At 39.2% G+C, this 13,550-nt stretch overlaps 1 protein-coding gene across 1 annotated transcript in view; it reads left to right on the top strand.

Moving 5' to 3' along the window:
* Positions 1 to 13,333, top strand: part of gpatch11 (G patch domain containing 11) — a 14,874-nt gene extending 1,541 nt beyond the window's left edge. Inside the window, exons 2-8 of the mRNA XM_043680654.1 lie at positions 425 to 651; positions 1,809 to 1,850; positions 3,787 to 3,907; positions 5,530 to 5,620; positions 9,025 to 9,138; positions 10,017 to 10,098; positions 12,461 to 13,333. Coding sequence (XP_043536589.1) covers positions 425 to 651; positions 1,809 to 1,850; positions 3,787 to 3,907; positions 5,530 to 5,620; positions 9,025 to 9,138; positions 10,017 to 10,098; positions 12,461 to 12,516 — 733 coding nt within the window. The 3' untranslated portion in view covers positions 12,517 to 13,333. The remainder of the gene's footprint in view (positions 1 to 424; positions 652 to 1,808; positions 1,851 to 3,786; positions 3,908 to 5,529; positions 5,621 to 9,024; positions 9,139 to 10,016; positions 10,099 to 12,460) is intronic.
* Positions 13,334 to 13,550: the final 217 nt, after the last annotated feature.

The following is a 13,550-nucleotide window of genomic DNA, read 5'->3' as shown; positions in this document are numbered from 1 at the left end:
CAACCCCTCCGCCCCCACCCCCTCTCCGGTCTATCACCTTCACCCTCACCTCCTTCCACCTATCGTATTCCCAGCGCCCCTCTCCCAAATTCCCTCCCCCCTACCCTTTATCTCAGCCCACTTGGCACACCAGCCTCATTCCTGAAATGAAGGGCTTATGCCCGAAGAGTCGATTCTCCTGCTCCTCAGATGCTGCCTGGCCTGCTGTGTTTTTCCAGCACCACATTTTTCAACCCTGGTCTCCAGCATCTGCAGTCCTCACTTTCTCCTACTATGGTCAAATATGTGGACACAAAAAAGGGGTCCTTGAGGAACCACTCATTGAGCGGCCTGAAACTGTGTCCCAGCAAGGGAAAGCCAATGCCTTTGCCAAATTTCTTTTCAGAGAAAATTAAAGATAATACTGCTATTTGTGATCACCTAGGCAGGATGTTAAACCAGGTCTGGTTATGGTCAGAAGAGTGAAAGAAGAAATCCTTAAGAGAGAGCGTGCAATGGAATTGATCCTGGAAAACAAGCAGAAGAGCAAAAAGGAAGAGGAGAAAGAGAGACGCGAGACCATGTTACAAAGCTCGTTAGGAAGTGAAAACAAGGGCTTCACATTGCTTCAGAAGATGGGATATAAAGAAGGTCATGGTCTTGGCAAAAGTGGTACGTTGTCAATCATCTTAGACCTAAGACACTGTTTTGAGATGTGTGTTTGTGTGTGTAGACAGTTGCATTTAATCACAGTATTTACGGACTTTTTTGTGAATTGCAATGATAAAGTCTTAAATGTAATATGACAACAAAAGGTAACTCCATTTGAAACAAAATATTGCTTTTGTAGGATTTCAATATGTTCTATCACTTCATGGTATTGCAACAACATTTGTAAATGTGGTAAAACATTGCAAAGTGTTTCACAAGAACATAACATAAATCAAAATTCACCACCATTGCTTCATCAGGAGATTGGAGACAAGTGACCAGAAGCTTGGGCAAGCAGGTAGATATTAAGGAATGTCTGACCGGAGGAAAGAAGTCACAAGGCATAGAGATTTGGGAGGGATTTCTGAAGCTTATAGCCCAGGCAGTTGCTTATATGACCACTGCTTTTGGGGCATGGAGAATTGGGGGTGCTGAAGTGGCCAGAATTGGAGAAAGCCTTCAGTTGAAGAAATCCTGGAGTGTTATCAAGCTGAAGGAGAAAAGAGACAGAAATGAGCTCAAATTTGCAAAGGAGGTACCAGATACTTTGGGAGCCATTAGTTTAATATCCCCACCCACCAAATATGTTCTAAAGATACTGAAATAATGGCCAGCGGTGACAACACTGGAGTGAGGCCAGATTCAGTATGTGCACAGCCTGGGTTTATATGGTGAATGCATATAATAAAATAAACTCATACCAAATAACCCTATCATCAGCAAGTTTTTTTGTGGCGGGGGGAGAGCCCAAGGTTTCCAACAGCCTTGGTGTGAAATTGCTTGCAGAATGACCTAGTTCAACCTTATGTTTATTTTGCCTTACACAGATACACATGCTCCCTCTCCCTCTCCCTCTTCCCAAGCCCAATCAGTTGAGCCTCTGTTACTACTATTTTACCATATATGTATTCTATCCTTTCTCTTACATGTTGTCAAAAGTACTCCCTCTTAAATTCATCCTGACTATTTTTCTCAACCACTCACTGGAGTTCCATGTCCCAGTCATCCAGGTCAAGATGTTTCTCTTTAATTCCTCACAGGATTATTATTGATTAGTAAATTATACAATTCAAGCTTGTGTCATTAAAATCTTTTAAGTCCAATCTTTCATTTTTCAGGAAATGGAATTGTTGAACCTATTCCACTACAGATTAAAACTGGTAAGTTAATCCTGTTCGCCATGATTTTTTAGAGGTGTCTCCATTCTCTTATTGCAACAAATTTTATACTCAATCAGCGTTGATATGGATTTTGAAAGAAAACTACAGGTGTTGGGAGTATTCGTATCCAGTTCAATCCAAAACCACTATGCTAAAGATTGTGATGCAGTTATGTTATGGGACATCATTTAAATTGTCAGTGCATTACAGAACGAATTGTTAAGAGTTGAGTGGGAAAGACATTGTGGGAACAGGAGATAGGCTAAACAGAGGTGATGCGTTTGGTGTGAAGAATCTGGGAGATTGGCGAAGGAAGTAATGAGGAATTGGGGTAGCTATACAAGTCATTTGAAGTATGTCTATCTTCTGGATTGGGTTTAGTATGAAGAATCCTTCTTTGTCCAGAAGTTTTCTTTATCAATGTGTTTTGAAGCCAGGGAATCTCCTTGTCCTTACTGTTTTGGTTTCCTACTGTAACCATGTTTCAATGATGTGTTTGTTGTACACACATGGAGAAGGGGCAGGCTGATCTGTATAGGGGGAGATGCAGAAGTGAATTAATGAGATCAGCTCAGACACAATGGAAAGGGAAACAGTAGTACAGTGATTGAAACACATCTGTGGAAGATGACTAGGCTGAGCAACAGTGTGGCCAGACAATGATGCTCCATGAGTAGTGAGGATCAGTTTATTTCTAGTAAAGAACTTGTGGGGCAAGTCTGATAGAGAGTTGATTAATTCTCTAAAGTAGTCCATTTGATTGGCATCTTCCTCAGATTTCTGTTGTCTCAAAATCTCCAGTAGCACTGAAACAGAAGAGAAGGAGAGAGAGAACTAGGGCTAATCATCTTTAAGTAAGAATGCAGGAGGCAAGGTTATGATATTTGGAAAGCTTCAGAGATTAGGAATAAAGCAGTTCTGTGTGGTTGAGGATGACTGTTAGATGTTAATTTTATATTAGTAATCTTTAACTTAGCTTATTGGCATTAACTGTGGATTCTGTCCTTTTATAAGTATTGCTTCTGTAATGTAGTGGTTAACAGACTTGCTTCATACACAAAAGGTTCCTGATTTGAAACCAGATGCACACATCATCATGACTTGTTTCTGTCACAGTGAAGAGCTGTTGCCTGATTGACCTTTCTCAGTAGGGTCTTGCGACACAGTTGGTAGCCTATCTCTGAGCCAGACAGTCTGGTTAAAATCTTGGAGGAGAAAGTGAGGACTGCAGATGCTGGAGACCAGAGCTGAAAATGTGTTGCTGGAAAAGCGCAGTAGGTCAGGCAGCATCCAAGGAACAGGAGAATCGACGTTTCGGGCATAAGCCCGATTCCTGAAGAAGGGCTTATGCCCGAAACGTCGATTCTCCTGTTCCTCGGATGCTGCCTGACCTGCTGCACTTTTCCAGCAACACATTTTCAGTCTGGGTAAAAGTCTCACCTTCCCCTAAGGTATGTCATCACGTTTCTGGGCAGGTTGTTTTAAAAATGACTTTTCCTAATTAGACAAACTGCAGGTGTGGTTAGTTCGATGATTGCTGGGACTTATAACTGTAAATAAATACTTACATACATATGTGAAGATGTACTTTAATAATAAACAGCAATGCTGCAAACCTTTTTATAAAGCGTAACAGCGTTTTTGATAAGAACAGATATGGAGTTTGCACATTCTCCCCATGTCTGTGTGGGTTTCTTCTGGGTGCTCTGGTTTCCTCCCACAGTCACAAAGCTGTGCAGAACAGGTGGATTGGTTATGCTAAATTGTCCATAGTGTTAGGAGCATTACCCAGGGATAAATATAGGGTAGGGGAATTGGTCAATGTGTACTTGTTGGGCCAAATGGCCTGTTTCCATACTTTAGGGAATCTAGTCTAATCTTGTACGTGGTTGACTTGATGTACAAGCTGTTGATAAATGATGTTTCATCATTGCAGGACGCGGTGGAATTGGCCATGAGGCAGCAGAAAAACGGAGAGCCGAGGAAAAGACTGAACATCGCAAACAAATGTCACAAGTGAAGAAACGAGCAGAGGAATTTGCCCTTAATGAATATAGGTATAGTGCATGTTGGACTGATAGCTGAATTTTCATTTTTTTTAAAAATAAAGAAAAAGTACAGTTTGTAAATCGTACCCATTTTAAAACTTAAGCCTAATGTAAAGTCATAAAATGTTTATCAATTTATTCTGATATAAATTCCTTTGTACATATTTATAATTTCACCTGCCTATGTGAACCTGTCACATAAGCTATCTCAATAGTGGGGCCACTACAGTGTCATCTCTGATGATTATATAATCACAGCATAATGTGTTTACAGGATGCAACTTCAACATTTGCAGATGATACAATACTTATGGGTCACTGAAAATTAGGGATGCTCAAGAGGCCAGAATTGGAGGAGGCTTCACTTGGAGAAATCTTGGAAATTTATAGAGTTGAAGCAGGAAGTATTGTGAACTGTGAGGAGGATAGTGACAGACTTTAGGAAGGCAGACAGGCTGGTGGGATAAGGCAAAACATGGCAGATAAAATTTAATGCAGGGAAGTGTGAAGTAAGAAATTTTAGATGAGAGGCAACAAACTAATTTATACAGTCCTTGTTTCCTCTAAGCTGCACAGCCATGCAGCTGCAGTGAAGCTCCTCCAAGGTTCCACGCAGCCCCAGTCAGCAATTTCAGAAGTCACTGTGATGCACAGACCTCAGGGATCCGCGCATTCAAAAAAAAATTGGAGAAAGAATAGGTACAATTCTAAAACGGTAATGGAGTATTGGTGGCGTATGTGCACAAATTACTAAACATAGGGCATTGAGCAAGTGAATTTAGATTCCCTACAGTGTGGAAACAGACCCTTCGGCCCAACAAGTCCACACTGACCCTCCAAAGCGTATCCCACCCAAACCTACTCCCCTACCTTATTACTCTACAATTACCCCTGACTAATACTGCTAACCTACGCATCCCTGAACACTTTGGACAATTTAGCGTGGCCAATTCACCTAACCTGCGCATCTTTGGATTGTGGGAGGAAACCGGAGCACCTGGAGGAAACCCATGCAGACATGGGGAGAATGTGGTGTTTGCACAGTTGCCCGAGGCTGGAATTGAACCCATGTCCCTGGCGCTGTGAGGCAGCAGTGCTAACCACTGAGCCACCGTGCTGCCCTTGTGGTTGAAAAGGAATCTGGAATCCTGGGGTTTATAAGTAGAAATATGGAATACAAAAATAAGAGTTTTGATGAGCCCTTTTAAAGCTATGATTTGGCCTCCACTGAAGTATTGTGTTCAATTCTAGGCATTGTACTTTGGAAAGACATGAATTTCTTTTGAGAAGTGTTTTTTTTTAATCACCGCCAATGGCAGCGATACTTTGTGGTTGAGGCCTTAAGCTCTAGAATTCTATCCTTCAATCTCTCCACCTCTCTCACCATCTTTAATTCTTTTATTAAAACCTGCCTATTTCACCAAATGTATGGTCATCCATCCTAATATCTTGATGTGGCTTAGAGCTAATATTGTTTGTTAATACTCCTGTGAAATTTCCTTTGGATATTTTCTGTGTTAAAGATGTTCTTTAAATATAGATTGTTATTCATTATTATATTGTCCAGACTTGGTGCTTTTAAAAATCAGCTAGTAGTTTCAATATGGCTGTCTAATTTCTAACTTTCCCAGGCTACAGGTCCGGAAAAAAAAGGATCAACTTCAGATGGAAGGAGATTTAAGAAAGAGTCAAGTTGCCTGTCAACAGCTGGATTTACAGAAGGTATTCCAAATAACTTTCAACATGGCTGTAGGTACAGGTGGAGACCATTCAGCCTTTTCAGGCCTGCTCAATCATTCTGTTAGATCAGGGTTGATCTGTGCCTCAATTTCATTTATCCTTCTTAGCTGCATGTTCCTAGTAGCACAAGCAGTTCAATTTGACCCTCTTTCAGAGTTGTCCACTTGAGAAATTACAAGCCAAATTCATACAGTGTCATTTAACTCCCTGTGTCCTGATATTGTTCTGGTGAATCTGTACTGCCCTCCTCCCCCAAATAAATCCCAAAATCCAACATATTACAGTCTCTCCAATCCAGAAGGTTGGGGTCAAGTCATTTCTGAATTTTGGAATTTTCTGAATTATAGAATGATGTTGTAATGCTTAGAGAATGAACTGAACAACACCATGGATATACCACAAAAATAAGCCTTTGAAATCTCGAGGAATCCTTCCAAAAATGGGAATCCACTTGCAGGCTTAGTGTAAATATGACCTGCAGCTAATTACCTATTACCTATAGGTGATCAAAGTTTGAAATGTGAAAACAAATCCAGTAATTCAAATTAAATCACTGTGCCATGTTTTATTGAATGTGTTTTGCAAGTATATCTTTAACCACAATCAAAATATTTTCAAAACTATAAAAATCATTGTCTTTTGTATTGACAAGAAATAGGTCATTTAATTCATTGAGTCATTTTGGTTATGGTGCCATCATGAGGATTCCATGGTAACATTTGGTATTTTTGGTTTCAAAATCATCTCTCAACAATAGATCATCTTCCTCTCCTATTGAGTCTGGTAGTCCAGTTTTTGAACAATCTGATATTAGATTGTACCTTAACAACTCAATTTGATGACAAAGTCATACAAAAATTCAAGCAGGATTCCTCGTGAATTTTTTTTTTAATTAACCATCTAATGATTTTGTTTGGTGCAGCCATCATCCTTGAACGGCTTTTTGTTGCACACATCTGAAGCTTGAACTGTGGATTTTTGACTTCTCCATTTATCCACTTGTTTATTTCTTAGTCAGTGCTTTTTGGTCTCATCGGTTATATGGAATCTGAACATGACCCACACGAAGCCACTGTGTCCTTTATGCAGGCAACTGGAGCACTCATTTCACCCAATTTTGATGCAGAACTTCACTCCACCCTCATCCTTCTAGCCATTGTGCACAAAAACTCCTGCAGCAAACTTAATTTTTAGCATGTTTTTATATTTGATAAAAACTTCTAAAAATTATTGTAGACTTTAATTTTGTTCCACTGACAATGCAGCATATTATCTCTGTGAATCCTGTCTTAATATAGAATCATAGAAAGCTTAAGGCACAGAAAGAGGCCACTATGCCTGATTTGGTCATAATGTCTTAAAAACAAACCACTTATCCTAATCCCACATGTTACAGCACTCAAGGTTCACATCCAGACATCTTTTAAATTAGTTGAAGGTTTCTGCCTCTCTTTCTCTTTTGGGCAGTGAGTTACAGACCACTACCACCTTCTCTTTCCTGACCAACCCTTTAATCTTTCTATCAATCTCATTTAAATCTATGCCCCTAATTGCTGAACTCTCTGCTCAGGTAAATAGGCATTTCCCACCAATTCTATTCAGAGCCCCTCACACTTTTGTACCTCTTTACTAACTTTCCCCAACCACATGTAATCCAAGTCTATCTGATCATTCCTCACTCCTGCACTTTCCAGTCCTAGCATCATCCTCCATAAATCTCCTTTAAAACCTTGCTCATGCTGTTACGCCTTTTCATTAATGATTTGGCCAGAATTACGCACAATTCTCAAGCTGTGGCCAAACTAACTAAGGAAAACATTTCGTATGCTGCCTGAGCTACTTTACCAACTACATTTGGAGTTTTATGGACATTCCCTTCAATGTCACACTTGTGGGTCCCTATGGTATGTTTGGCCTCCCAAAATGCATCAATTTGCGCTTCTCCAGGCTAAATTCCTTTTGTCACTGCAACTTACCTGACCAGTTCTGCAGTTTTCAATAGAACTGTTTTTGAACCTTTACTTTCCATAGTTCATTTGCAAGAGGTATTTTACTTATGTTTCTAATGTGGAATAATGGGCACCCATGATTTTTCCTATCACTTGATGAATTGCTGGAAACTGGTAACTTTAGCAGAGAGATTTCTTCATGGAGAACAACTGATCTTGGTCTTCTGCACAAAATATTTTCATTCCAAAAAGCACTTGTTTTCCTCTTAAGTGGGAGACTTCTTATTTGTAAATAGGGTGAAATGATTGCCTAGTGGTATTATCTCCACTGTGCAGAATTAAGTTTTTTTTTAAAAACCTGGAATTAAGAGTCTAACAATGACCACAAATCCACTGTTGATTTTTGGAGGAAAAACCCATCTGGTTTACAAATGTCCCTTAGGGAAGGAAACTACCATTTTTACCTATGACTTCAGACCCAAGCAATGTGGTTGACTTTTAACTGCCCTCTGGGCAATGAGGGATGGGCAATAAATGCTGCCCTAGCCAATGATACCCACATCTCACGAATAAGAAAAAAAAAGTAGTCATTTGATCCTTAGTCATAAAGCAATAATAAATAATACAAATAATTTCACTTATCCCAATATGGAATTTATGTTCCATTTCCTAAAATACAGTCATAGAAGGATGCTGTAGGTTGCTTTGGATTGCTGCAGCATTTCTAGATAATTGGTGTGTACAAGCAATAGATTTCCACACTGGAAGGCTATAGTTATATCATTTGAGATGCAGTGCCCAGAATTGAATGCACTAGACCTAATGGGACCAAAACTCTCAAATGAATTGCAACTTCCTTCTCTTGGTAAACCAGCTTCTTTAGGCCTCTGGTCCCCAAACCCATTAGCTTATTTTGATTTTGCTTGGTATGTGATTGCTAGCTTTTAATGATTTCAATACTTGGACTCTCAAATCTCTCTGCAGTTCCTTGTTTGTAAGCATTTAGAAAGTACTATACTTCAATTTATCTGTCTTTGATTCACCCTTTCACACTGGGATATGAATGTGTTTCATGCCTACTTTAAGTAACCTCTGCAGGTATAGCTGTAGATTTAATAGTGGGCATTCACTGTCACCCTGAGTGCTGGGAATGTTATGAAGTCCCCAGAAACATGAAAACCGATATTCTCTTCGGGTCGAACACCCAGACCTAACTGTTTGTCAGAGACCAAGATGTAACAAATTCTTGAGCACTTTGAGCCTCTGTTTGCTTTTAGTGCAAGCACTATGTGAGGGATTGTAGTTATTCAACACATTCCTCACAGAAACACGCTAACAAAATTGTATAAGTGTGATAAGATAGAATGCGATTATACAGAACTTAAATGTACCTGCTATTAATACTACATTAAATGTCCTTCATTATTTCATGTACAGGGTATAGATGTTCCACAAGAAACATGGTATTGGTTGCACACTTCCATTGATGATGATGGTGGAAAGGAAGAAGATGAAGAATCAAGTGGACAAGATTATGAAATGTTTCACACAGTAAAAGTCTTTATTTTATCAGAACTTATTAAAGGCTTCATTAAAGATTGTGTACAATAATTAAGAGAAATGTTTTCCTGGTTCCTACTGGCCTTGACTCGATCAGTAACACCCATCCACACTTTAATGTGTAGCACTTTTACCTCAGAGGGTTGGGAATTCAAGTCTTCCTTCATTTCCTTAAGTGCAAAATAAGGGTGATATTCTGGTGCAACACCAAGGGACTGTTGCAGTGTCAAAGGTGCACTTTTTGGATGAGACCTTGAAACAAGGCCCTGTCTCCCTGCGTAGGTGAATGCAGATGATTTTGTGGCATTATTTGAGAACAAGCAGGAGAAATTCTCCTGGTGACCTGACCATATTTATCCCTCATCCAACAACAGGTTATATATTTATGACATTGCTGTTTGTCAAGTCATGCTGTGCACAATTTGACTGCAGCGTTCACTCTCTTCTATCATTAACAAGTGTTCTCATTAAAATATTGCATTTCAAAAAGTGACTGTGAAAAGCTATGAAAAGTATTTAACTCGTGAAAGCTGATTTTTAAATGGAAATTCTTTTAAACTACATGATATTTGGCTGTTGTCATCTTCCCACATTGCCTGAAGCCATTTGGACAAAAGTTACTCCCTTTACCTCATATAGGAACACAGTGGATCTGATGTAGGAGAAGGCAACACATTATTAATCTGGTGTGTGGGAGTACAGTGAGTGACCACATCAGGATCACACAATTAGAATGGGTTTGAACGTCTGCAGTACAGGAGCACAGTGGACTACCACTTGTGGATTGCAGGAATGTGATGTGTTGTCGAGTTGTAATTTTCTTTGTAGAAGATAAGCTTGTTAATTGGAGTATTGTTTTCTTTTCTCAGACTGAGGAAAAACTGCTGATTTTGACCAGATATCTCAGGAGGAAATACTTTTACTGTGTCTGGTGTGCAATTTCTTATCAAGGTAAAAATACATTGTACCTATTTTTAGAAAGTTGTGAGATTGTGGCAGTCTTCCTTTTATTCCCATTCTACAGAAGTGAAGTATTCTGGTTTGTATGGTTAACTTTAAGTGTTGAGTTGATTTCCCATAAATTATGTTTTATAACTTTTTTTTAAATCAGTTGCATAAATGTCCTTCAGCCCATTAAAATTCCAAACACTGGGCTGTTCAGTATCTAACTGTATTTTGAATATCCCTCTTTTGTATTTGACAAATAATGTAAAGTAGTTTTCTTGTTTGGTGATGTATGCTACCTACTACATGTTTTAAATCCACTGGAGTGGACTGCTTTTATTTTGCATCTTACATGACCTCAATATCCTGAAACCATTTGTAGCCTGTTTTCTTTTTTTTTGAACTGCAGCCAACACTCTTATAGAGCTGAGGGCCTAAGTAGCTAATAGCTTGTCTCAGTATTAGGGAGGAAGAAGTGATAAATGCCCAAGAAACCAGAGCTAGAGGAAACAGAACTCAGAGGATTGCAGTGCAAAATTTGTGCTGATTTCTACAGCTTCTTCCCTGACACCCCCACTTCATCTTCCCTCAATTAACACAGCATTCCAGTTCTTAATTTCCATTCATCTCATCTGGTCCTACATGGGGTCTTTGAAATGGCAGATGGGAGCAGTCCATGTCCAAATGCAATAAGATTGGGACAATATCAGGCTTGTGCTATAAAGAGGCAAACAAGTGCCAAGCAATGGCCATCTCCAATAAATTATAATCTAACCACCTTTGGCATTCAGGGCTCTACCATCACTGAATCCCCCACTCTTAACATCTTGACGGTTACTACTGACCAGAAACTCATTGGACTCCCTATAATAATATAATGGCTACAAGAGCAGGTCAGAGGCTAGGAATACTGAAACAAGTAAATGCCCTCCTGACTTCCCAAAGTCTGTCTACCATCTGTAAAGCACAAGTCAGGAGTGTGATGGAATGCTCCTCATTTGCCTGGATGAACGCAACTCTGACAACACTCAAGTTTGACACTATCCAGAACAAAGCAGCCCACTTGATTGGCATCCACAAACATCACCACTGATGCTCAGTAGCAACAGTGTGTACAGTCTATAAGATAACAATGAGGAAATTCACCATACATCCTATAGCAACATCTTCCAAACCCACGACCACCTCCATCTTGAAGAGCAAGGGTAGCAGATAAGTGGGAGCACCACTAATTGCGAATTCCCTTCCAAGCCACTCACCATCTTGACTTGACAACATGTTGCTGTTCATTTGTGTCAAATTCCAGATATTGTGAGTCTGTCTCTACACATGGACTGCAGTGGTTAAAGAAGGCAGCTCATTGCCACCTTAAGGGCAACTGGGCAATAAATGCGGCCCAGCCAGCAACACACTGGTCCCACAAATGAAGGTTTTTAAAATGCAATCATCAAACATCCTGTTTCCTCCCTACTCTTTATCCTGTCCAGAGGTGATATTTCACTTTACTCATTCAACAAAATGAATTGCCTTCAACGCCATTACATCCTCTTTAAATACAGAGATCAAAACTGTGCACAGTATTCCAGGTGCAGCCCCATTAATACCCTGTACACTAGTAATAAGATTTCCCTAGTTTTAAATTCTAACTCATTCTCAATAAAGACCAAAATTCCATTTGCCTGTTTAATTACTTGTTGCACTTGTATGCTAACTGCTTGTTTTGTGGCCAAGAACTCCCAGATCCCTCTGCTGTGCTGGTTTGGAGTGTTCTTCCTTTTAAATAATAAGTCTGCCTTTTGATTCTTTCTATATCTGCCTAACCCCTCATTTTTCTATATTAAACTCCATCTGCCAAGCTTTTGTCCATGCTCTCAACATATCTAATCCCCTTACAGATTCCTTAAGTCCTCATCATAACATGCCCTCCAACGTTTTTATATAACAGGCATATTTGGATGCATTATGCTCTGCCCCTCCAATTCATTCATATAGACAGTAAATAATTGAGACCTGAGGACTGATTCTTGTGTCATTCTACCAGTCTTTCCAATCTGAAAAAGACCCATTGATCTAAACTGTTTGTATGTTAGCCAATCTTCAATCCATGCCAATACAGAACCACCCAAAACTTAACTCCCTCTTGTGCTAAATTATTGTGCCTTATCGTAAATCTGAATGCATTAAGTTTATTGGTTCCCCTTTCTCAACTCTGCATATGTCCTCATCGAGCTCTAGAAAATTTGTCAAACATACTCCCCATACACAAAACCATGTTGACTCTGTTTGTGTTAATCTTTTCAAAATATCCTGCTGTTTCACATTTGCTTCTTTCCAGCATTTTGAAAATGTTGCTTATGATTTGTGGCAGATGAGGAGGACCTATGTGATAACTGTCCTGGGGATTGTGCTGCTGACCACTGCTGACTGATGAAGCACAGTAAAGAGTAGACAGAAACAGCACTGATGGTGGCAGCTCTGGAACTGCTGTGCTGAAACTGGAATGGAGTGTTTTGAATATGAAAAAAACTTCCAAAACTCAGTTGTCAATTCCAGGCTGGATGCTGATGGCAACAGTGTGTGCTCTAACTTGTATTTGAAGAAGATGAACTAAATGATGCCATTTTGACAGATGGGCTACAGTACATGTAAAATATTCATGTTTTTGTTACTTTATTTTAAAGTACCTCTGTATTTATTGACTTGTATTGTGTGGCTTTATTTGCCTGAAAACAATTCACTGGGAATACTGCCTTTGTCCTTTGAAATTCCACTTTGTGGATCAAAGCCTGTTAAGTCTGAATCCCGGCAAGGTGCAGCAAGGTATTTTCATGGTCTGAAATGAAGACAGCTGAGTGCAAAGGTAAATGGATATGTGTAGATGATGTGGAAAGATTAAGAAGATAAGATGTTTTCATTCTTGCTCACAAATTTACTATGGAATCATTTATCGGCAGTTTTGTGCTTAGAAGGTAGTTATAATATTCATCTACCTCCCCTATACCCGAGATCAGTCAGAGGGCAATTGCTTGTAAATTTCAGATTCCTCATCAATGATGATTTGTTCTGTACTCTTTGTTAAAGGATAAAGCCTAGTGTGTGGTAAATATGTGCTGGACACATGATTAACATCAGTTTTTGAATCTACTGCAGATTTTTCATTTTAGATTCTTTATTCCCTATTACTCTTCTGTTTCTGTTTGTATATAAATTACAGATTTAAAAATAAACTGTTTTTGCTTCATGTCTTTTGTGCAATGATTATCAGATTGAATAGTAACAGAAAAATAACATATATGTAATATACCCTAGCCTTCATATTATAACAATGACACTCTGAAAGTATTACTTCTATAAAGCATGATAGGATGTGCTTGGGTTGTGAAAGGTGTTATAGAAATTCACGTTATTTCTTGCTTTGTATTCTAGTGTTTAGATCATTCTCCCATCCTTATTTGATA

Source organism: Chiloscyllium plagiosum, chromosome 3, assembly GCF_004010195.1.
Source record: "Chiloscyllium plagiosum isolate BGI_BamShark_2017 chromosome 3, ASM401019v2, whole genome shotgun sequence".
In the NCBI taxonomy this organism is placed as follows: domain Eukaryota; kingdom Metazoa; phylum Chordata; class Chondrichthyes; order Orectolobiformes; family Hemiscylliidae; genus Chiloscyllium; species Chiloscyllium plagiosum.
The sequence above is the reverse complement of the archived record's forward strand: the minus strand, read 5'-3'. Positions and strand labels throughout refer to the sequence as shown.